The sequence below is a fragment of the Nipponia nippon genome, unplaced genomic scaffold, assembly GCF_047370975.1.
Source record: "Nipponia nippon isolate SJK-2023a ecotype South Korea unplaced genomic scaffold, ASM4737097v1 scaffold_13, whole genome shotgun sequence".
In the NCBI taxonomy this organism is placed as follows: domain Eukaryota; kingdom Metazoa; phylum Chordata; class Aves; order Pelecaniformes; family Threskiornithidae; genus Nipponia; species Nipponia nippon.
Genome location: NW_028262324.1, coordinates 16,448,507 through 16,472,152, shown reverse-complemented (window position 1 = coordinate 16,472,152; position 23,646 = coordinate 16,448,507). Strand labels below are relative to the sequence as shown.

At 55.0% G+C, this 23,646-nt stretch overlaps 4 protein-coding genes across 16 annotated transcripts in view; 1 reads left to right on the top strand and 3 right to left on the bottom strand.

Moving 5' to 3' along the window:
* Positions 1-30: 30 nt before the first annotated feature.
* POFUT1 (protein O-fucosyltransferase 1) lies at positions 31-5,061 on the bottom strand. The gene is made up of 7 exons (XM_087749997.1): positions 4,855-5,061; positions 4,653-4,774; positions 4,333-4,515; positions 3,674-3,786; positions 2,782-2,974; positions 2,281-2,523; positions 31-1,855 (listed from the first exon to the last, which is right to left on the bottom strand). The coding sequence occupies exons 1-7, from the start codon at positions 4,958-4,960 to the stop codon at positions 1,667-1,669; spliced, it is 1,149 nt and encodes a 382-aa protein (XP_087606123.1). The 5' UTR covers positions 4,961-5,061; the 3' UTR covers positions 31-1,666.
* PLAGL2 (PLAG1 like zinc finger 2) lies at positions 5,062-21,603 on the top strand. 9 transcript variants are annotated; one of them, XM_087749994.1, is made up of 6 exons: positions 5,062-5,145; positions 8,087-8,311; positions 8,447-8,523; positions 9,704-10,099; positions 11,034-14,448; positions 14,871-21,603. In XM_087749994.1, exons 4-5 carry the CDS (start codon positions 9,837-9,839, stop codon positions 12,253-12,255), a joined length of 1,485 nt encoding a protein of 494 aa, XP_087606120.1. In that variant the 5' UTR covers positions 5,062-5,145; positions 8,087-8,311; positions 8,447-8,523; positions 9,704-9,836; the 3' UTR covers positions 12,256-14,448; positions 14,871-21,603. The 9 variants fall into 9 exon arrangements, with proteins under 9 accessions (XP_087606120.1, XP_087606115.1, XP_087606117.1 ...); XM_087749989.1 differs by having other exon boundaries at positions 8,087-8,523; positions 14,871-15,615; positions 15,734-21,603; XM_087749991.1 differs by having other exon boundaries at positions 8,087-8,523; positions 14,871-16,868; positions 18,715-21,603.
* On the bottom strand, positions 16,918-19,560 carry LOC148056577 (uncharacterized). The gene is made up of 4 exons (XM_087750326.1): positions 19,509-19,560; positions 18,988-19,079; positions 17,370-18,183; positions 16,918-17,054 (listed from the first exon to the last, which is right to left on the bottom strand). Exons 1-4 carry the CDS (start codon positions 19,558-19,560, stop codon positions 16,918-16,920), a joined length of 1,095 nt encoding a protein of 364 aa, XP_087606452.1.
* The window catches only part of TM9SF4 (transmembrane 9 superfamily member 4), a 17,487-nt gene continuing 15,274 nt past the window's right edge, over positions 21,434-23,646 (bottom strand). The window contains exons 18-19 of one of the 5 annotated variants that reach the window (XR_015702983.1): positions 23,243-23,586; positions 21,434-23,087 (exon numbers count right to left, since the gene is read on the bottom strand). Coding sequence is in view for 1 of the 5 variants with exons in the window: in XM_087749985.1 (XP_087606111.1) it covers positions 23,437-23,586 (150 nt within the window). In the remaining 4 variants the exon portion in view is untranslated. Of the gene's footprint in view, positions 23,587-23,646 lie in introns of all 5 variants that reach the window. The other 4 variants (XR_015702984.1, XR_015702985.1, XR_015702986.1 and 1 more) reach the window with 4 other exon arrangements.

Here is a 23,646-nt window from a genome sequence, read left to right as displayed (position 1 = left end):
GCGGAGGAAGGAATGGCGGTGCAACGCGAGTGAATACAAAACCAAGTGTTTATTATTACAAAAAAAATACCTTTTTTTAAAAAAAACCCCAACATTCTCTTAACACACCGTCCTCCCGCCGCCTGCGGAAAGGCCCCCGCGCTCCGCAACCCGGGGAGCCCGGCCGCCCCAAGCCACCACAGCCCGCGCCTGGCTGCGGGCCAGCGCCGAGGAACCCCGAGCCGCGTCCTGGGCGCCTGGGGACCGTCTCCTTCCGCCCTCCTGCGCTCGCTCCCTCGAGCCTCCAAGCTCCCTCAACGCTCAGGACTGCCTCCGAGGAGGAAACGACCCACCACCAAAAGCGACCCCACCACCAAAAGCGACCCCACCACCACCAAAAAGCCCCGAGCGCTGCGAGCCAGCGTTGGGTTTAGACCGCAGCAGGGCGCAGGAGGCAGCCAGCCCTGGTACCACCAACTCCCCTCGGCGGCTTTTGTAAAAGAGGAACAGCAAGTTCTGCACTCAGTCTTTGGACAAAAAAAAAAAAAATAAAAATAAAAATTAAAGTCAGAGGAGCACCAAAAGGCATTGGTCAAGTTGTGCCTCACCACGTCGGGATTATCGGCGTTCCCAGTGCCAAACCAAGGGGTTTTGCGCTGCTGCTTCCCCATCAGCGAACACTTTCCCGTTATCTCCACTGGGAGCCACCCCCACCAAGGGTTCCGTCGTCGCCGGAGTCACTGTACAAAGCACAAAACCAAACAAAAAAACAGAAACCACCACCACAGACCCAGCTACGACGTACACCAACCCCACTACGGCTACTTCAACAGCCCGAGCCCAAGGCCGGTTCCGTTCCTCCTGCAGACCTCCGCCCGGCAGCGACAGCTACAGAGCTACAAGCCCTCACTCTCCAACTCTCGCCTGGCTACGAAGGATCTCCCGCCGGCATCCCTGCAAACGCCTTCCCCCCAGGCCCATACAGACGGGCTGAAGAGGCAGCCGCCGCGTTAAAACGCGCCCCCGCCGCGCTTCTCTAGCACCACTGAGGAGATCCCGGTGCCCCACGGCACCGCTGCGAGGCAGGAGTGGAATCTCTTTTCAGAGGGGAACGGAAACGGAGGCACTGAGGTGAGGTGGGTCTAGTAAGGCAACAGTGGTACTCGATAAAACCCAGAGCCGATTCCCAGCCCTGAGCTTTGCCCTGCGCTCCCTTTCCAGGGACCGTGATCTTCCTGACAACACTCGCACTTAAAAAGAACTTATGGTCAGTTTTGGACAAGAAGCTTCACAACGTCTCCAAGTAAAAATTTAAATTTAACAGAAAAAAAAAAAAGTGGAGAAGGGGAAAATCTGAGCAGCTGCTCCGTCACGATTGCTGGTGAACCCCAAAGAGCGAGAATGGAGAGCTACACAAACTACATCTCAGAAACTACGTATAGTTCATAGTTTCGTATAAACTACACGACTTAAAATTTCTTTTCTGCCTGACCTCACGCTGGAAATACAGGAGAAGTCAGACAGAACGGGCTAGAAGCGACTGTGAGGGTACCACAGGGCTGAGGCAGGCGCGCAGCAGCCGGGCAGCGCGCTCCGCGGGCAGGAGAACGCTGCTAGCGCCGCGCGGTCCCTCGGCAGGGTACCGAGCTCGGAGCCCTGAGAACCACGGAGCCTGTTCCTCTTCTGGTCAGAATTCATCCCGTAACCTTGGTGGGTGGTCCATGCCAAAAAACGAAGAGGGTTTTCCGTGCACATCGCGCTCTCTTTTCACAAAGGCAGTAAATGAAGAGACACAGTTCCCGATAAAGTGATCGGCCTGGCCGAGAACGTACAGATCAATCTGAGGCACTTCTGGCTGCAGGCTGACCACCTTGATCTGCAGGGAAACAAGGGAGCAAGGGAATCCAGTCATCGTTACAATCCAAACGCCTTGGCGTAATATTAGAAATGGGAACATACAACAAAAAGAGTGGATTCTGTCTTAAGGTGCCCTGTAACTCATTTATGAATAGATAAATGTCAAAACATTTTTGAAAATCACTTAGGTTTATTTCATTGAAGCCTTTTTCAAGGAGAAATTTACTACCGTGCGGGATAATGCTCTTCAACCTCTAGGAAAGGCAGAGTTTTACAGTATAATTTTTATTGCTATGAGCAAAATTTACTTTGCGATGCCAATATTTGTCCGTGAATAACGTATCGCAGTGCTGCCTGCCTGCTGGCCGTGGCAGCAGCGGGCCAGAATCCAAGGAAGGTTTTTATTAAAGCGCTCCTGCCAGACCGGGTTTCCGAACGACTTACCTTTCCTTGGAAGAACTGCTGTATTTCCGTTGTGTAGGGCTCCGAGTCAGTAGCGATATAAACAGATTTAGCTTCTGTCTTTTTCACCCAGAGCTTGAGAGCACGCTCGATCTCTCTGAGGTCCGGCAGGCACATGTCCATGGTGAGAGGGACCGCGGCGCTTCGGTCGTAGCCCACGCACTGAGGCGAAGCCATGAAGTGCGGCCCGGCCGTCCCGTCCTTTAACATATTGCAGGCATTTTTCTATGGGAAGAAGAAAAGAGAAAACATCACGTTTGAATGGCAAGTGCGGAAAACACTGCCGTGTCCCCCGCCTCTGCCGGCAGCGTTACGGCCTGTTTGAAAGAGGAATCCCAGCGGCATTGCCAACACACAGCGAGTTACTGGATGCCGGCGGGGTTCGGGCTGCCGCCCCAGACGCACAGCTCCTCTTGGGGCAGCTTCCACCCCAGAGCGACAACCACCCGTCTACAGCAACCGCACGGGCTACGGCGACCGTACCCAGTCTGAGCCGATCCTCAGATGAATTCCTACGTAGGGCCTGACCAGCAGAGAGTGAATATAGGCTTCTCCTTTCTTCACCATCTCCTCGGACCACACGATGTACTTCTGGAGGGGTCGGTGCTCCTCTAAGACTGGAAACTGGGCCGGAGCTCCGGGTAAGGCGAGTACAGGGTGCTCAGATGGTGAAAACCTACGGAAAAAAACCCAGCAGACCGAAAGATAGCATACCCTTGCACGTATCGTGTTCCACAAAGACTACCATGAAGGTCAGAATGGAAACTACGACCACCCTGAAATACACGGCATCTGTTGCTCCACATTTACCCAAGATGAATTTTAACTATTTCGCCACGCAAACAGAACATTGAAGCGAAAGTCGGGGACCGCGTTTTACCTCAGGCCTGGCAACAAGCGAATTGGTGTTATTTGACAGACAAAAGACAAGAATCTCATACGCATAGCGACGAGCTGCCAAGCAACGAGAGCTTACGTTTTCACCCCAGACTAGAGCAATTCTGTCGCCCAAACCGATATGACTGAAGTGGCTCTGAAAACATGAGGCAACCAACAAAACACAGCTCATGATCAGCAACTGAGAACCACATGCTTTCTGAAGAATAATTACATAGGTAATCAATAAATACCGTAACTAAATATCACTGGGTCAGAAACCAAATCAGCCTAAGACAGCTCACACCTAATACTGCCCATGGGAAGATTGTGCTCAGCGAATATTTAATGGAAAAAGCATTAAGGTTTTTAATTATATTGCTAACTAACCACTTCCATCTCTCCCCCAAAATGCAAAGGCTTTACATAGCGACTCGCGCAACTGTTTGCCTGAGTTATTCTATAGCGACCTGCCAGCACTTTTCCATCTTCTCTCTACCTTTGGATCCAGTGGTCCTTGTACGCGGAACTGAAGGAGATTCCCTTGAAGAGCTCGGACCTATCAAAATCCACTTGGAACTGATCCCAGAAGGGACCAAAGGGATTTCCATCCTGCAAAGGAAAGACGAGCGTTCATTCAGCGCACAGGCAGAGCCTGAAAGGCAGGCCTGGCGAGACCCCGGGGCGCCAAGTTGAAGAGTTTTTCTGTGACAGGCAGAATCAGAGCGAATACAACAGCCTGTCTGTCACCCATCAGCTCCGCAGGAAGGAGAGAGTGAAACGCATCGAAGAGTTGACCGAGAACTAATGCAAAGGCTGTCTAAAAAGCAGGAGAACACCACGGCTCTCAAACTCGTCTTTAAAATAGGTGGCTTTAAAACCAGCTGGACAACTGTACCGCGGAGACCAGCGGGAGGTAAGCTTTGTTGTTACAGATCTCCCTACAGCCACGATCAGGTCTGAACCGGTAAAACCTACTGACACAAAGGACCTCCCTGAACCCCAAGCACTTGCTGACAAAGAAAAGCAGGAAGGCGCAGCAAGCCACAGAGGTAAGCGGTGAAAGGAATGCCACACGGAGGGATGTGGGGTGGATAACTCCTAAATTTGCAAATCACCAGTGACCCGAACGAGGCAGTCGTTCCCTTTGGAGCTCACCTTCATGGGACAAGTGCTCTTGTCGGCACTTCTCTGAGCCGCCGCCTCGAAGCAGTAAGCCACTCGCTTGCCAGGAGGCCAGTGAAGGGGCGCCAGCTTCTCCATGAAGTCCTCCATGCTGATAACACGGTGGTAGCGCAGCAGCGGCTCCAGCCTGAAGTGCTCCGCGTAGGGAACGTGCAGCTGGGGACGACAGGGCTGGCCTCACTCCCGGGGCAGCGGCACACAGAGCCCCCGGGGCCCTCGCCTCACCCCCGGGGAGAGGCCGCGGCCCAGCCCGCCGCCCCCTCCCCGCTCCCCGCCCGGCCCCGCGGGCTCACGTTGGTGTAGGGCGGGCGGTGGTGGCGGTACTCGATCCACGGCGGCACGGCCAGGGTCCGGTTGAGGGCGCGGGCGAAGGCCAGGGCGCCCAGAAAGTGCTCGGCCTGGTTCCCGAACCGGCCTGCAAGAGGGGCGAGAGCGGGGCTCAGCCGGGGCCTCCACCGGGGGCGGGGGGGAAGCTCCGCGGCGGCAGGGCCTCACCCATGCAGGGGCAGTAGAGGAGGTAACCGGCCGCGTCCCAGGCCGGCACCGCGCCGCCTGCCGATGCCATGACCAGGAGGAGGAGGAGGAGCGGCGGTGCCGCCATGGCGGCTCGGCGGAGGTGAGGGAGAGGCGGCCCTATCCCGGCATGCCCCGGGGCCCCGCCGGAACGGCCTCTCCAGCACGATCGGAGCGGAAACGGGAGCAGGACGTCACTCCCATAATGCCCCGCACAATGGGGCCGCCGGGGCCTGGGCCGGAGCCGCGCTTGGCGGGGCCCGGGGGAACGGGGTGAGTGCGGGGAGGCGGGGAAGGAAGGGGGGCGAGGGGCGGCGTCACGGCGGCCCCCTCCCCTCGGCGGCGGGGTCCCCTCAGGGGAGAGGGGGGCGTGTGAGGAGGAGGAAGGCGGCGGGGGGGCGTAGGCCGGGCCCGCCTCTCCCCCTCCCTCCCCTCAGGGCTGCGCCATGGTAACGGGGGGGGGGGGGGGGGAACGTGTGGTCCCGCTGGCAGCGGCCCGGCCGCATCCCCGGGGGCGCGGGGCTCCCGTTTATCTCCCGGTACAAACGGCGGAGGGGCAACTCCCCCCCCCCCCCCCCCCCGACAGCTCCGCCTGTTGCAACTATCACAGCCTGGGCTGGATGGGTGAAAAAAGCGGGATTTTTTGGACCCCGGAGCCATGTTGGTGTTTGGGGCTTTCCCGGTGGTGCAGGGAAGGGATTTGGGCTTTTAAAAAATCCTGGCTTATGTCACGTCAGGGAAGCGGAAAGTGAAAATAGTGATTTTTCAGATGGGGGGGAAAAAAAAAAAAATCGTCTGGGTCCATCCTATGGGAAAGGTGTAGCAGCTTTTCCCTGGGCTTTAAGATGTAAATGAAAACTTTATGTAGAGTTTTTTTCCAAAATCTGTAAGTGATCGAGCGGGGGAAAACTGACACTGAGGCCTGAGCAGCTCAACTAGAAAAAATGAGCCTGTTTGGATGTAAAAACCTAGGAACGGCCAAAGTCAGTCACTGCAAGGAAATAACGGTTTTCGTAGGGGAAATCGGGGAATCATAATGACACGTGAGTTGGTGTGGGCGACTGCAGGAAAACTGTGAAAAAAAAGGGTGAATGCAAGATGCGTAGGGAGGGAGGAGAGTGGTTTTCACATCCAGGCGCGGCATTGGCACGGCTGGTACTGAAGTACGGCATCGAGGTCTGGTATCCGCTTTTTTTCTCCCGTATAATTAAAAACCTGATATTGGAAAACAGCAGAGGATCCGAGGTCTGGAAGCAGAGCCTTGCAGTCAGGAGCTGGACTCGATTAGAACACCGTAACAAGAAGTAGGGGGTGATTTCGTTACACTGTGTGGGGGCTTTGCCAGACCCGCGCCGGGGGACGTTGCTGTGGCAGTTTAAGGTGTTGCGGTCACTGGTCATCGTGCAGGAAAGTCAATAAATGCCTGCGTGCCAGGCCTGACGCCGCAGCTGGGATCGCTGCGGAGGCTGGGTTTGAGGCACGACCCCGGGCTGAGGCTGGGTGCCCACCGCCGATCCTGGCCTCTGCTTTCTGCCACGTAGCTGGTACCTTCCGCTTGAGCAAGTTTAAGCTTTAACAACTTAACAATAGCTTAGCAAACCTGAGTGGGGGACTGATCTGGCGGGGGGAGGACAAATTTTAAAAGAAGTTGTTTTTCAGCTGGGTGAGTTCCCTCAGCCACAGCAGCGTGCGGCTGTAAATCAGACGGGCGAGTGCGGCGCAGAAGCGGGTGGTGCGGACTGGGGGGACGCAGGAGTCCCTAGGCCAACTTCTCTGTCCCTGCAGGAAGAAAAGGGACGGTAGTGGAGCAGCTCCGTAGCGGAGGCGTGGCGGGACTCTGCAGGTAGAAGCCAAGGACAGACAAATACAAGTCAGACACAAGAGATGCCCGTTAGAAAAGAGAAAGGGCAGCTCCGCAGCCCCGGGGCTGCTCAGGCAGCCTGCCAGGCCCCACGTCCCTGCCTCCCGCTGCTGCTGCCTACCCGCTCCAGCCGGATCAGCACAGCCTTGCTGTTGGTCCGGTCAGAGAACTCATCCAGGCTCCTTTTTATTTTTTCCTGATTATTTTTAACCTGGGCAGTTCCCCGGTCTGGTTCCCAGCCGAGGTCAGAAGGCTTTCCTGCACAGCCAAGGATCGGTGCTCCCTGTCACAGGAGTGACTTCGAGGGGCAAAAGCGGTGCAGAAATGCTGAAATCATTGAACCGTACTTTGAGAAGGATCAAACAGTGGGACAAACTGTCGAAGCAGGGGGCGGACTCTATCCCAGGGACTTTCTGTGAAGCCCGAGAGCTTTTTTGTGCTATGTACCAACTCAGACATACCTCATTGCTTTCCGTGCAATGACAAGTGGCTGGACTCTCATACATAGCGTACGCTCAGCTTACATGAGCTCTTCTAGCTTGAATTTGCATGAACCTGATGACTGTAGTAATGAAATCTTTCATTTAAGTTGGCAGCCAGTGGCGATCCAGCTCTCAGGTGGATCCTGTGTTTTTCCAGCTCTGTGTTCACCCTGCCAACCTCTTAACCTCTGTAGAACTGAAGCAGAGGAAGATTCCTCTGGCGATGGGGGTTTTCTGTAACCGAGTTGTCTGAGATTTCTGGAGCTGCATAGGCTAGCCATATTTCTCCAGCAGCAGTGCAAAACTTTCCAAGGTACGGAGGTTTCCCTGTGCTGGTGCAAAGGCGGTGATGTACAAGATGTTCTCTGAACAAGTGTAGGTGAAGTGTTTCCAGGCAGCGGCGACTGTTTCCTCTCTGGTGGCTACCGAGTTATAGTGAACAGGGAGCACTTTGGAAACGTTCTTTGGGGAAATGTTACTAAGGAAACTAACTGAGTTTTTAAAAATGTAAACATATAGCTCAGGCAGAGAGTTTCGTAGCCAAGCGTGAACTCTGTTGTTGACCTTCCGCTGCTACCGTGTTTCACTGATACCGTGCCGGACCCTCATCTTGTTTTCCCCCTCTTACTCCGCAGCTGTCAGTGTCCTACCACATGCATTTAGACTTAGAAATAGACCCAAATAGGTAGAGTCCTTTTTCTTGCTAGAACCTTAACGTTTTAAAGGACAGTTGATGAAATTTTACAATAATCAATTACAGAAGTTATCATGTCTTAACTCATTTGTATTTGGGTTTCTGCTCTGAAGGCGATAGATAGTTTATGCACCTTGCTATGAAAGACAGCAAAATTCAAACTCTGTCTTCTTTCAGGTAGCTTTGAAACTGGCACAGATGGCTGAGCTTGTTCAGAGGGAAAGAAGCAACCACCTGGCGAAAGTGGCAGAGGCTCCCGGAACGTGTGCACAGCTCTGAAGCAGGAGGTAGAGAACATTTATCTTTTCCGGCACACCTCTCGTACAGAGGCGAAATATTCATGGTCTTAGACACCTCCAAAGGAAGGCTGCGCTGAACCGCAGGACTCCCGCACCCTGAGGGGTAGGAGCGGCCGTCACGTCCCGCTGGGTTGTACCGAAGTGGCACCTCAGCCGTTCTGGTCCCTTATTGTTCTGCTCTGCCTGAGCAGATTCCGCCCGCACAGAACTGAATTCTGTTCTTACTGGACCTTTCCAGACCTCGTAGTGACACATTTTCTTGGAGCCGTCCCGTTTCCCGGTGTTTTCCATCCTGAGGGAACCATTCATGGCGTTGTGAGTGACGGTGTAGTTACAGTTATTGTTATTTCAGCTATTCATAACGTTCAGTGGTGCACTTTCTTAATGGGGGTTGGTTAGTTCCCTCGTAGTTGCACATCCTGCCCACAACTGGCACTCGTGTTGATGTGCAGGCAGGAAGTTCCTCCCTCTGAAGCAATCATGGAGTGAGAAAGAGCTTGAGGGTTTGATGCTATTTTGAGAAGAGTTTCTCAGGCAGCTACATTCAGGGAAAGGCATCTTTTCTGAGGTTTTTATTTCAGCTAACTGCTTACCAGTTCAGACGTTGGTAGCACCATATAGAAATGCAGTACTTTACCAACAAGACAAACGTGACTCGAGAACAACATGCTAAGAGAGATTAATGTAGATTTTCATCAACGTGAAAGCCAGCAGAGCATACAGGAGGTATATTTTGTTGAACAGGAAACAGTTTGAGCTTCCATTATCAATGGATGAGAGCGTAAAAGAAAAAAAAAATTAAAAATTGCTCATTACTGTAGAAAACTTGCTAATCCAGAGAGGCAGAATCTGCCCCACATTAGAAAAGTGAAAACACAATGACTAATCACACCCTGAAGAGAAGCAGCATCTGTTGCCTTCCTGAAAAAGGTGTGATGTGGCTGATAATAGCAAGTTTTCTTCCTCAGCCCTGTTGACCCATGTGCGGTAACTCAGACTGGTTTGCTAGGAGGTGGTCTTACTGGCGCACCAGGGTGGTAGCAGAGGGGATGAAAAAAAATACAGAGAACCTTTGTTTCTCTGAGAAGCTCTAGAAGGGAATTCCATGTAAGCAAAGATCCAGAGCAAGTGAGAACAGACTATGAAGAACATGAAAAAAGGGGATGAGAAGCGATCCACAAAACACACGGGGAAAGGTGAGGTATTTAGAGCTACAAAGAGACACCCGTCTGCAATATTTCAGGAGCAAATGCGTGTAACAGGTAACACTGGCTCCCGATAGTTGCAAAAATGGAATTCAGAAAGAGTTTAACATAATTTTGTTCAGGTAACAGGGGTTAAGGGAGAAAAGAATGAAGCATTCTGGAGACGGGAGTTTCCCATGTCTGTGGACGTGTGTGTTCACATGTTTGTAATGCTTGTTGAAGGCTGACGTGTGTTTGTGTGCACGGGTGAAAACTGGAGTGTCTTAACACCAGCCCTCCTGTGATTTCAGGTGAAGATGTTTTGCTATTAAAGCGGTTTGGTCACAGAGGGTTCCAGCTGAAAACTGCACCGGGACAAGATCACGGCGAGGCGCCCGCAGGCTTGAGTTCTGCTTGACATGGCCATGTTCCACTAGACCTGCCATGACGGCATTTTTTCCCAGTGTTCCCAACTGGATTCAAGATGCAAAGCAGGAGGAGGAAGAGACAGGCTGGAAATTAGTCCCCAGATCAAGAGGTGAAGAGACCGAAAGTCAGGGAAAATGCCAATGTGAAATATCGGAGACCTCCTTCACTAATGTGGACAAGCTGAGAACTCACACGCTTTCTCATACTGAGCAGAGACCCTACAACTGCCCTCAGCTGCACTGTGGCAAAGCCTTTGCTTCTAAGTACAAGCTGTATAGGTAGGTAACTGCTGAGTGCCTCTGCCCAACAGTGCTCCCCTGCCAGAAGAGAGGGGAAAACCCCTCCGTCATGTTTTTTTGCTTGAATTTCTGAGAAGGTGGAGGAGGGGGAATGCCCTTCTTACCTTGCAAAGCAGTTGAGTCCCAGACGTTACCATACTTGGCAGCTCTTTAAGCACCTTCCAGAGAACCTCAGATAATACCTTATCCTGAGCTCAAGCTGTTTTCTGTTTTACTGAGGAGGAAATGGAAGCAGAAAGTGAAGTTTGCAGATTAAAAAACAAATTGAAAAGCAAGAATAGCAGCATTCACATTTCATAAGCCCTACCTCTAACTTTAGTCACAAGAATGTTTCTATGGCAGCCATTGTTCTAGCATGAAGAAGTAGAGTTCCTATTTAGGTATGGAAATATAGCAGAGAATAATTAAATGATACGATCACTAGGAACTTGAAACTAGATGAACCACAGTGTCAGAGAGTGTAAGATACCAAGGTGAAATCAGTCCACAGTGGCGGTCAGCAGACATTGCCACAGTCTGATGCCTCCTGATGAAACGAAGCCGTCTCACCAGCAGACAAGCATTTCTTGTCACAAACTGCCAAGGTTTTCTTTGTCATGTCCCCCTCTGATAGCCTCAACAGAGAGAACAGGAGCTGAGTAGACGACTGAAGTATACCCGTGCGGAGGCGATGCGCTCTAGGGCGGACGGGCACTGCTGAGACAGACTCTGTAACTGTTGCTTGAAATGTGCTTCTGTGCCTGGAGAGTCCCTGCTGCCCAGGCTGCCAGGGCAGCGTCCTTTAGTGGCGGTAAAACGCCGCTGGGATTTCTGTGGCATAAAGCGTAGAACACGAGGCAAGTTTTGAAAAAGTAGCGTGTGTTCTCTTAGGGGTTGGACGCTAGTCTAAACTGTCCTGCTTTTCTCCCAAAAGGCATATGGCCACGCACTCTGCTCAGAAGCCTCATCAGTGTATGTACTGCGAGAAGATGTTTCACCGGAAAGATCACCTCCGCAACCACCTCCAGACCCACGATCCCAACAAGGAGGCCCTCCACTGTCCCGAGTGCGGCAAGAACTACAACACAAAACTCGGCTTCAGGCGACATCTGGCCATGCACGCAGCTGCCAGCGGCGACCTCAGCTGCAAGGTATGCCTCCAGACGTTTGAAAGCACCCAGGTCCTGCTGGAGCACCTCAAAGCTCATTCCAGGCGGGCTTCTGGTGGAGCGAAGGAAAAGAAGCATCCGTGCGACCACTGTGATAGGCGCTTCTACACCCGGAAAGACGTGCGGAGACACTTGGTCGTGCACACGGGGCGGAAGGACTTCTTGTGCCAGTACTGTGCTCAGAGGTTTGGGCGGAAAGATCATCTGACCAGGCACATGAAGAAAAGCCACTCCCAGGAACTGCTGAAGATTAAGACAGAGCCAGTGGACATGCTGGGTCTCCTAAGCTGCAGCTCCTCTGTCGCAGTGAAGGAGGAGCTGAGTCCCGTCCTGTGTATGGCATCCAGAGACATGATAGGGGGTAAGAGCTTCCCTGGCATGTTGCCTGTGGGCATGTACAGCACGCATCTCCAAACCATGCCAAGCTCAGGGATGCCCCATTCTTTGGTTCCTAATTCTCTTCCAATGGGAATGAGCTATCCTCTGGAGTCGTCCTCTCCCATCTCCTCCCCACCGCAACCTCCTCCAAAGTATCAGCTTGGATCTACCTCATATTTGCCTGAGAAACTACCCAAAGTAGAGGTGGACAGCTTTTTGTCAGACTTCCCTGGCAGCCTGTCTCTCTCATCTGGTGAGCCTCAGTCCTCTTCGCCTCAGCCACCCCCCCTGGATGAGGCTTTGCTTTCCAAGAGCCCTGCTAACCTTTCAGAGGCTCTCTGTGCTGCTAACATGGACTTCTCTCATCTCCTTGGCTTCCTCCCCCTAAATCTTCCTCCTTGCAATCCACCTGTATCATCGGGGGGATTGGTCATGGGCTACTCACAGGGGGAGACACAGCCACTGCTTACCACTTTGCAACACCAACCTCAAGAATCCCCTGGAGCTGGGGCCTCGCTGAACTTTGGGCCCCTCCATTCGTTGCCCCCTGTCTTCACCTCCAGCTTGAGCACAACCACGCTGCCGCGTTTCCACCAGGCATTCCAATAAGCTGAAAATCGCACTGGAGAACAGATCTTTCGGTCACCCTTTTGCGGAGAGCCTTAAAAACGCACAACTCTTCCTTCCCTTTGGGGTGTGAAAGCTTTGCAAAGCTGTTTCAGACAGGAGGTTTCTGATCTCTGGAGGGAGCACTTGTAGACTGGACCAGCAGATATCCCCGTGCAAGTCCCAGTCCTGTACAGCGAAAAGATTTCAGCTAATAGACTGGATATATTTTATCTAATTTTTAATCTGTGAATCAGGAGCCGCGCTTAGCACTGACCTTCCCCGAGATCCTGGAGCTATGTTCCTCTTCGGGAAGGGACTGTCCCTGAGAAGGAGTTGAGACTCTTTCATCTTGGGCTAAACTTTTGAAGAGTCCAGCTTCCATTTCATGTTATCACACTGCAATTCTGGCAAAACAGCCAACGCCTCCACACGGAGAAGGAGGAGAAGTCAGGATACCCGCTCTGTATGAAGCCAACGGGGAAGAGGCTGTCCTTCCCCACTACCTCTCGTCCCGTCACCTAATACAGCTTACTCCGCCGAACACAGCTTACTCCACATCAGTGTTAAGCAACAAGACCGTTTACATAGTGAATTCAGAGACATCACCTCATTCTTCTTTGGGGAGCCATTAGGTTAAACTCGTTACAGTGAACATTGTTTACACAACACAAATCAGTTCCTGCCATTACGATAATAGGAGGCACCAGAATACACTGGGTTTGTATCTGGTGTAGCTAGAACACTGTTTACACGACGAAGTCAGGTTGCACTGATTTCTCTTCACTTATCATGTTCTTCCCCCATGGGGAAATACACTGCTTTTGGACCACTTCAGCCTCTGCCGCCGTAGGCAGCAGCTTCCCGCGTTTTCTCTCTGGCTATCCGCGTGTCGAGGGGATGGAGCAGCTCTCACAACTTAGCTCGTTTTCGTGGTGTATGGATAGAGCCCTTTGAAATATCTCCCACAGGCAAACAGATCGTGCCTCTGTTCCGGAAACCAAAGCATGTGAAGAAGCTAGGTTAGGCGCTGGGGCCGGCGGCACCGCGCGCTGTCCTCCCAGCGTGGCCGAGGTCGGGCTGCAGGGCCCCGCGCCGGGGGCTCCCCGGAGATGAGGAACAGAGTACGAGTTTCTGATTTTTTTACCACAACAGTTCCGTGAGGTCAGTACCCTTTTGCCTCTCCATGAAGCAGTCTCAAGAGAGATATTTTTACCTCTGTCCTAGGGTGATGGCATCCAGGAATCGGGACGAAAAAATTGGTCCCAGCTTCACCTACGCTCTACCAGCGTATTTGAAGCGTTTTCCCCAACACTAATCGTTCTCAAACGCTGAGGGTTTGGGCCCGCAGTCACCCTTTCACTTAGGATTTGGTTCCCCTGGCCTTTCTGTTCTTTCCTTCTCGAGCCTTGTCTCCTGAAGTTCAAGCCCTGCTTCCCCTGCTCCCTGCCTCACCTCTTAAATTCTTCCGCGGACTGTCTGCCCGCTGGGGGCGGAAGGGTTACGCTGTGAAGTGGCAGCCAGCCGCCGGTGTCACTGAGCATCTGCGCCATCTCCCGCTCTCGTTGTCCTGGGCACTCGTACTGCAGACGGTGACGCGTGGAGGTCGATCTCGCTGTACCTTGGCGCATGTTTATGAATATAGACACGCAGATCCCGTACCTCGGCCCGGAGGAACCGTTGTAGGCCAATATCAACCAGGAAATCTGTCAATGTTGTTCTCCCTCAATCTAGAAAATGCAAAATCTACCTCTGCTCTGTTATCTCAGCTCCTTCAGCGAAGCCAGATGCTGTCCCCCTCGTCTCCCCGGAGCACATCCGTTTCAGTCGATGCATAGTACCTTCTGCCGAGCCACCGATCCCACAGCGTGACGTTAGCCGTGCCTCGTCCGTTCATAGGCTTGTCCCCTTCCAGTTTACTCAAGAATTTTATTTTTAATTTAGTTTAGTAATTCTTCCCAGAATGACTGTTTAGTGATCCATTGACTCTCCAAAACATAGATCAGTTGTTTTAGGTTAGCCAGCAATGCTGCAAATAATACTTTTGTATCAAAATGTAATATAAGATTTATTTACCTCAGCAATCTCCTGTGGCCATGATCTCCCCGAGTTAAATGCAGTACTTCCTTCTCTCCACTGTAAAATGTTGCCTTTCGAAGTTCAGCGAGTGCCTTCTTGTCCTCGAACACAGACGAGGTAAATGGGACATTTCAGCTAGTCTCCTCTTTACCGTCACCGAATACCTCAGGCCTGCCTTCCGTTGCTTTGCTCTTGGCAAGTTCAAGTTTCGCACCGTTACCGATGATATGCAAGCCTTATCCCCGTCCTCAGCTGAGAGGATTTTTTTTTTTTTTAAAGAAATAAATAGTGGGAACTGATCACTTACTGCAAGTGAGGGTCATCGGATTTATGCAATGCCATCGTACCCCTTCTTCTTTCAGAACATTCGCCTTTCTCGCTTTTTGCCTGCATTGTACTCTGAACAGACGTCATCACTGGAATTCCTTTAGCAGTGGTAGCTAAACTTAGAGCCAGGCATCTTTTTCTTACCAGTAGTCTGTCAAAGAATAAACGGAATTCATTTTGCTATTATTTGCACGTGTGATTTGCTTTCACAGCTGTTCCAACGAGCAGAATTGCAATAACATTTGTCAATGACGGGGAGTTCACCCCAGCAAAGGGAGCGTGTCCGGAGGCGGCGCGCCGGAGCCGATACCGGGTATTTGCACTGGGAAATGGATTTGAAGTTCCCGTTCCACAGCGGGGCTTAGGACCTGCCAGCGTTCTGTCAGCCCGGCTGAAGCGAGCGAGGCTGCTTCCCTGTGAGATGCCAAGTACGCAAGTCACAAAACAATTATTTCCTGAAGCTAGTTAGCGAACAACGCTTACCCGTTCATAAAAAAAGCTCTGAGCACCTAAGCTACACCGTTTGGGAATCTCAGTTCATCAGGAAGCGTGTTTAGCAGAGAGGTTTAGGTTGGACATTAGGAAAAATTCCTTCACGGAAAGGGCGGTCCGGCCCCGGCGCAGGCTGCCCGGGGCAGGGCGGATCCAAAATCGGGTGGATGTGGTGTGGGGGACGTGGGTCAGCGGCGGCCTTGGCAGCGCTGGGTGAACGGCTGGGCTCGAGGATCCTAAAGGTCCTTTCCAACCGAAAGGATTCCGTGATCCTACGCACCGAGCTGTTAGGAGACTCGGCAGAAGTCGGCTCCGACAAGCTCCCGCCGACGCGACGGTAGGTAAACGCGCTGGCAAACCGACCACGCCGCGAGGGCGACGGCTGCGGCACAGCCCGGGACACCGCTCTGTTGGCCGTGTGCAGGACGTTTGCGCATAGGGGACCGGCAGCCGCTAGCTAGTTAGGTGAGGTCAATAAAAGAGTTTCAGCCCAGAAAGGGTTTTTTTGGGTTTTTTTTTGTTTTACATCAAGGTTTAGGGACGTTGAAGTCAACGTGCTGCTTTCTCTCCGTTATTAACGCAGGCCACGGCAGCCTGCAGGGCAGGATGGTGAGTGTGAAACAGGCCCACGGCATCGGTGGCCATGGCCGCAGGACCAAGCGTTGCCGCTCCTTACGGCGGCCTTTGGCCGAGGGCCGCGCGTTAGGGGCTCCAGGCACGGGACCGCCGCGAGCCAGCCGGGACAAACACGAATGACCCATCGCGGGAGGCGCAAAGTGCCTTTGATGGAAAAGAGGAGTTTTTAAAGCGGTGTTTTCAGGGGCTCAGTGACTGCGGGAGACCGCAAGCTCGGCTGGGCTTTACACCGAGGCAGGGCAGCGGAGAGGCGCCGAGATTCGCGCCGGCACGCGCCGGCCGTAGGAGGGCAAGGTGAGGGGGAGGAGGAGCCAGTCGGAGCTGACACTCGCCTGCAATGAACGTGACGCCGCATCTCGCGCTCTTGTCCCACGAACGCAGTACGAGGCAGCCGCTGAAGACGCAGAGCTTTTGAAGTGCTCAATGGAGGGCTGCTTCAGCGGGCGAGCCCTGCGAACCGCCCCGGTGGGAGGTTTGTCTTTATTCCAGGCACATCTGTATCGGAAACGTGGCATCGGGTTGAGCCCAAGAGGAGCAACGACAGCAAATAAGTGGTCAGAAGGGGTCAGTTAAGTAAAGCAAGGTTTTAAAGTGCGGCTGAGGTGGGGAGGGTTCAAGACCCACAGGCGCAGTGCAGCCAGCTAAGGTGTAAAATCCTAGAGCACGAGTCTGTGACGGGCCAGGACAGGAACGTGCCAGCGGTTAGAAATGGGGCCCTCGAGTCGCAGAAGGGCCAGGACGCCATGTCCCGCTGGAGACGAGCGCGATTCCAGCTCGCGTGCTAGAAAACACCTAAGCCGTCCCGGTGGCAGCGGAGGGTTAACTCACCGGGCCAGGCCCCGCCGGGCTCAGAGCTCCAGAGCCGTGCGAGATCTTCTTCCCACGGGATTGCAGCTCGCGCAAAACCCCTTTGTGTGACGGACCAACGCGTTCGCTCGCCTTCGCTTCCCCTGCGCGGCGCTTGACGGAAGATCCACGTACGGCAGTTTGGCAGGCGCTGCTCAGCTGCCTCCAACAGCGCCCGCTCTTCAGCCTCGGCGTTGGAAAACGTCGCTTCAAGGGGAATCCCGTTTTCCCCGCCGGTAGGTTGATGATTTCAGGACTTTTGTTGGGAGCTGAGCTCTTTGTTCCTTAATTCCTTCCTTGCTGACAGGTGAATAGCAGCTGCTTGGAAGGGTTCCTGCAGTTCAGTTCACTGAAAAATCCCCATTTCCTTTCTCTGCCGTTGCCTCGCCTTTGCTCTCTGGAAAGAATAACCCCGCCGAGGCCTGCAATTAAAATTTTTACAAAGAAATCTTCAAAGATGCTCTCCCCATCACCCTACCGTCTCGCTTAGCCCCCCAGCCCTGGTTGCTCAGGCTCCCTCAGTTCGCCCTCGGGTGCCTCTGCCGAGTTAATCGCCTGCCCGCGCCCCGCCACTATTCTGCCGCCAGAGCGACGCGGCTGGATGGCCTGGACAGAGCCGCTGCCTTAAAGCTTCCCGGGTTTCCATCTTTAGCCAAAATTTGCTTCTTTTTCATAACTTAGTTCTTGTATTTTTCCCAATTCTCGCCGCCTGAAGCGCTGAATACGACCCTGCGCACCTGCGCGGAGAAGGCAGCTTGGTTTAGCCTGGTCTGCTGGGCCGGGACTCGGGAAAGCCGGACTGCGGTGGCACCGCGGTGGCACTGAGGTGGCACTCCCGTCACCAATCCTGGCACCACGGTGGCACTGCGGTGGCACTCCTGTCACCGACCCTGGCACCGCAGTGGCACTCCTGGCACCAACCGTGGCACTACGGTGGCACTCCTGTGGCACTCCTGGCACCGACCCTGGCACTGTGGTGGCACTGCAGTGGCACTCCTGGCACCAACCCTGGCACCGCGGTGGCACTCCTGTGGCACTCCTGGCACCACTCCTGTCACCGACCCTGGCACTGCGGTGGCACTGAGGTGGCACTCCTGTCACCGACCCTGGCACCGCGGTGGCACTCCCGCCACCGACCCTGGCACTGCGGTGGCACTGAGGTGGCACTCCTGTCACCGACCCTGGCACCGCAGTGGCACTCCCGTCACCAACTCTGGCACCACAGTGGCACTGAGGTGGCACTCCTGTCACCAATCCTGGCACCGCGGTGGCACTCCCGTCACCGACCCTGGCACCTCTCGGCCTCTGTACCCAGCAGGCCCCAGCGATGCCGAGCCCCCCTTGCAAAGCAGCCGCGCGCTGCCCGGGGGAACGCCGTTGCTCCTGGCGCGGCCTCCTGGAGCACCGCTCTTCCCCCTTCCTCGCCGGTCCCCCGCCACCGCCGCACCTCCGGTGGCAGCGACTCCTCGGGGTTCTGCCGTCCCTGCCACGCAATGGCTGCACGCTCGCGTCGGGCTCCCCTCCGCGCTCTTCTCCCCGCCCCGGGATGTACTTGCGTCATTCTGGGGAAAAACCGGGATCCTTTGGGAATCCTGCCGCAGGTTTCAGCATTCCGTAGCACCAGGTAAGGAGTCTTCTCCCAGAGCACCCCCTCAGCCGGCTCCCGTTGCTCTGTGCCCGGAGCCGTCGCCACGAACCGCTTCAGTCCGCCGCAGAAACAGGTCAAGCGAAAAATGGAGCTGGTGATCAGAAAACAACGCCCAGAAACCCGCTCCCATTCTGCTGCTCACAAACCTACGCCGCGAGCTGAGCTCCGCTTCCCCGGCGGCAGCGCGTCGATTTCTCAGGCGCACGGGCAGGGCCGCGGGAAGAGACGGGGGCCTCGCCCTCGCCGCGCGCTCGCAGCCGACGCGAGGACGGCCGCAGCCCTTCCCACCGGTGCCCGGCACAAGGAGCGGCCCTGACTTGGAGGTCGCCTCTCCGCCTGGGGAGATCACGGCGACGAGGACAGTTAAAGGCCTCGCGGAAAATAGAGAATAGGAAATTTGGAATAAATTTTTTTTTTTACTTCCTATTGAATAGGTCAGCCCTTCGTTTTCAGCGGGGGAACAATCCTCAACATGAAAGCGTCTCGTTAAAAGCCAACCGCCCCTCATTTTAACAGCTATCGCCGCCTTCATTCTCACCAGTTCCACGTACCGCGTCGGTCTGTGACACTGCCGTGCAAGCGGAGCCCAGCTCTGACACAGAAGGCGCCGAGAGCCGGCGCTGCGGGAAGCCTGCGGGACGGGGCCAGCTCCGGCATCGGTGCCTCGGCACAGGGCTCCTGGCTGCTGCGGTGAACGGGTCCCGTACCGGCGCCTGCCCCGGGTTCCTCTGCGGTTCGGCGCCTTGCACCCGAAGGGAACACGTCTGCGTCTGCTTGCAGGACTCGCCGGCACGCCCAGCTGCGAGGTGCAGCCGAAGACGGCGCGCAGGCCCGCGCACTGGGCGGGGAGCGGCGACGGGCAGCCCCGTAACGGCGGCTAGAGGCCCGTCCTGAGTTAGGGCTTCTCCTGGCCCTACCGAGTGCCTCAGCCTTGACTGTTGTTGGGTTTTCCCCTCTCGTGAGCCCTAATATCTAGAAACTATTTTTAGAAAGGTGGTTTTGTAACATTTGCACCAGTATTTTCCTTAAACACGGATATTGAACAAAAGACCAGCGATGGCTGCCTTCGGGGTGGTCTGACGACCGGGTGGTTGCGAGAGGGAACCTGCGAAGGCTCGGCCCCGGGAGCAGCCGAGCTCCGACCCCGCTGCTGGAGGAAAAGCTGCTGCGTGGCCTTGGCAGCCAGGAGCCACGCTGAGAACCCGGGCGGGCAGGGCTGCCCCGGCACGAGCTCCGCCGTCCATCGCGGGAGCGGCTGACGGCAGCCGCCAGACGTCCATCGTAAGGGAGAGGCTTGGGAGCTGGCGGGAGAAGCTGCGGCGTCTCCGGCGGCGGTCGGGCTCTCCTGCGCCGGGCGGCCCCGGGCCTGGCCCCGCTCCTGCGGCTCCCGCTGCCCGAGCCAGAACCTTCCCGTTGTCAAAGCTCAGCTGGTTTTCTGAAAAGAAACTTTCTAGCACTTTTACACACGGTGAATGACCTCTTTGAACGGAGTGTGTTGGGGGCTGTAAACAAGGTTTTTAAACTGTAAAAAGATTAAGTGCCGTTAGGAAATGTACAGTTCATCACTAAAATCAGCTCTTTCGTTGTCTTGCAAAATTAAGTTCAAATTGAAAGCATTTTTTATAACGAAGTTGTTTATTAAAAGCACTTGAATTATCGGCCCTGGCTGTCTTCTTGGAGGGGAATGGGGTTTTGGGTTTGTTTGGGTTTAAGTAAAGACAGCCTGGCAAGGCGCGGCAAGGCCCCAGCTCCTTGCGGGAACCCACGCAGGCGCCGCAGCTTCTTTCAAGCAAAGAATCAGACCCAGAAGAGGCGGCGGCCCCGGCCGGGGACGTGGCGGCAGCCGACGCCGTTAGCTCCCGGCAAGGAGGGCAACGGTCGTTAGGCAGGACGTTCTGGTCGCTTGGTTTCACCAAAATCACCGGTCCGCGCGGAGGCGCTTCAGACGGGTACAGCCCGGGCCCCGACGCGCCCAGCTCCCCAGCACCGCGCCTTGCACGAAGGCTGCAGAACCGGGACCAAACCTTGCAGCTTAAGCAACCACCGGGCGCAGCAGCGTTTTGACAGAGACGACAAAGGGCGAAGAGCACCCTGCCCTGCCGCGAGTCGCTCTTCAGAGCACGGTTTAAAAGCCGAGAAGCATTTTCAGCGTTCAGGCCCTTTTCTGGGTGCGAGCTCGTTTTCATTCCCAACGCAGCCACCGGCAACGCGCGCCGTTCCCTCAGCGGTGCCTTCCCCCGGAGCGGAGGGCGGCCACAGGACACGGCTCCGGCGGCACCGCTTCTCCGGTCCGCCTGAAAATGAAAAACGAGCTCAGCGCCGATTGTCCTGCCGGTGGAGCTGAAGCCTCCCTCTGCCTTTTCGAGGGGAGAAGGGACTATTCCGGCGATGCCTGAGCTTCGGTTAAGGTATTCGCCTGCTCTGGTCTCGGCAGCCCATCAGGGTCACGGACGTTCAGCAGCCCCCAACGCTGGCATCCCTGTAACCCGTTACCGGCCGCGGCCGCGCGCATCCAGCGCTCTGCTGGGCAAAACGTCACCAGACCAGTGAACTCCCCAGCCCTCCCTCGGCATCGTTAACCGACGCTTGCCGCTCTCCTGCCACAGCCCCCCAGCAAAACCACGCGAGGCCTGGGAAAGGCACCGACGAGCGAGGTCCGGCCTCGACGGCACCCACACACCTCCGGACACCGCCCGGGGCGCAGAAAGGGCAGCTCCCTCCTTCATTGTACTCTCGCCCCTGTGGCTCTAAGGCACCAGGTACTGGCCCAGCGCTCGCAGGCTGGCAGCCACCCGACAGCCCCGCCGCCCCGGCCGGCAGCGCTACGCGTACTTCACACGCGAGAGCCGAGCTGCTTACACGCTCTTACCGTGCCGCGCGTGAGAGCGGTACAGCAAGAAACACATCCAACGCCTCGACCGGCGGCGCTTGAATTACAACGTACGGCAGCGTAGAGGACAGGCCACGCTGGGAGAAACTCACCGCTCAGCCAAGTTCACCGGGAGAAAAATACCACGGAGAAACGCGCAGTGTATTCCAAGCTCTGCTCCTGAGTGAAGCCACACGGCAAAGACCACGCGGGCGTCCAACGGGCTAAGCGTTAGGAAAAGAAAATCGCAAGAGGTGGCTTAAGAGAACCCAGGAGAGCAGGACAACAGGACAATGGCAGATTTATTTACAATAGGACACAAAGAATACATACATTAATTAAAAATTACAAAGAATACAGAGAAAACACTTTGGGGAAGGGAGAGAAATCACTGCTGGCTGAGCCTCTCCACTGGGGCGGGGGCAGAAAATAAAATAAAAAAAAAAAAAAAAAATCAACCAAAATCTCAGAGAGGGATCTCAAATCAGAACTGACGCAGGACTCCACAGCGCAGCTGGCTCGCGCATCCCCTCCTCCCTTCTCCCGTCCGCGATTCCTGGCTGATTCGACTTTGGCATGACGGGCGGCTGAAGGAGCAAGGCTGGAAAGACGCGGTGCCGGGGAGCCGAGCCGCCTGGGAAGCCAGCTCCCCGCGGGGGGCGAGGCCATCGGTAAGAGACACGGGTCCTGGCGCGGACCCGGTGGAAACCTATGGCAATCGGGGATAAAAACACCCCGAAGCCCTGACGGGTGCACATCAGTGCTGGTAACGGGGAGGGCTGCGGGCGGCGTCGCCTGTGGCAGCTGGTCATTCGGAAACCTTACTGCGGGAAGAAGCAAGAGCAAAATTTTCATAGATCTCATTAAAAAACCTCTCCCCTGTAGCCCTGACTGAATGCAGCTAGGCTGGGGATGGAGGGAGCCTTCGCTGTAACGTGGAACCTTTTTACTGGTAAACATCATCGAAAGGACCAAAACAAAAAACGTTAGCCTCTTTCAGAAAGAGCTTCCCGTGGGCTGATCGAGGCATCAAGCCACGGAGACAGAGGAGCCCGCTGCAGAAGAGCCCACGGCGGCTACCCCGGAGGCTTGGACCGTTTGTGGAGAAGAACAAAATACAGCTCAGGGGCGTACGCTTTTTCTGTTCCCTGGAGGTAGAGAATCCAAGAGGAGGAGATGAGGGCGGCAAGAGCCGCTGGAGCAGAGGCAGGCAGGCAGCCCGCTCCTGGGCGGGGGAACTCCTCGGGGCCATTCCCTCTGCCCCGGCCCCTCCTGCGGACGCCTCCGGCAGCTCAGGCCCAATACTGCATCAGATCGCTTGGCACGAAAGCGGCGGCGGCGCAGCCCTCCCTCGGCAGGGCTCTGCGCAACCCTGGCAGCGTTCCCGGGCAGGCGGCCTGCCCGTCTCCTCACGCGGCTGGAGCACAGCCGTCGACAGAACAAACCGTCGTAGTTACCTCGCGCGCCCTTCCAGTCCTGCATTCGAGCACCAGCGCGATCACGTCGCTTCCACCAGAACGCTGCGTCCTGCTGCAGCCGGCTGCGCCTTCCGAAAGGAGGAAATCCCACCCTCCCTCAGCCCCTCCGGCGGAGGCAGCCGAAGCGGCCCATGCTCTCCGAGGCCGGAGGGAGGGAGAAGCGACGCCGAGGGCTGCAGTTCTCGAGCTCCCTCAGGGTGACATTGCACTTCCCAGGCTCCGAATGGCATCTCCATCAAACTGTAAACAAGCCGAAGCCAGGACTTCTGCGGTCAGAGCACGCCAGGCTCACGCCGGGGGAGCCTTCAGGCTCCCTTTATTTTGCCACAGTCAAGCTCCCTCTTCTGTGCAGACACGAAGGCAGGAAAGAAACCCAGTCTGGTGTTTGTCTGACGAGTCTCCCTGAATCCTAGAGCACCCTAGGGGCTGGAAGAAAACATTTTCACAAGTGTTTCCACTGCTGTCTCAAATCCATTCGTCATCAACATAAAAAAAAAAAAAAAGGATGAATTAGCAAAAAGGGGGTTTACTTATACAGAGGGATATTTCTCTGCTAAAAAACTCCCTCAAATATGGAACAGGATAGTAAAGTTAAAATGTAAGGTATCTACAGACCCCTTTTCCCCCCAGAAGTAGCCCAGAATCCATGTACACTGTGCCAAAGTTACATTCCAAACCGAGGAGTTATTTATTTCTCTTGTCACTCTCCCGCTGGATTTTGTTTCCTTAGAAGAGCTGGGAGATGTCCCCCTCGCTCCCAGGAGGACACGCATTCGGAGGCGTCTGCTTTCCGCTGGGTCTGTGCACCTTCAGTCTATTTTCACCGCGGCATAGATCTTCCGGACAAACATGTAGGCTGCATAGAAGCCAATGGTGCCAGTGAGGAGCCAGAAGGACAGGACCATCAGGGCGGTGTAGCCAAAGTAGAGTAAGGAGGGAATGAACTCGACAATATCCAGCTAAAACAGAAGAAGAGGAAAAAACAAGCAGAATCAAGCAGGGGGTAACGAGTCAGCTCC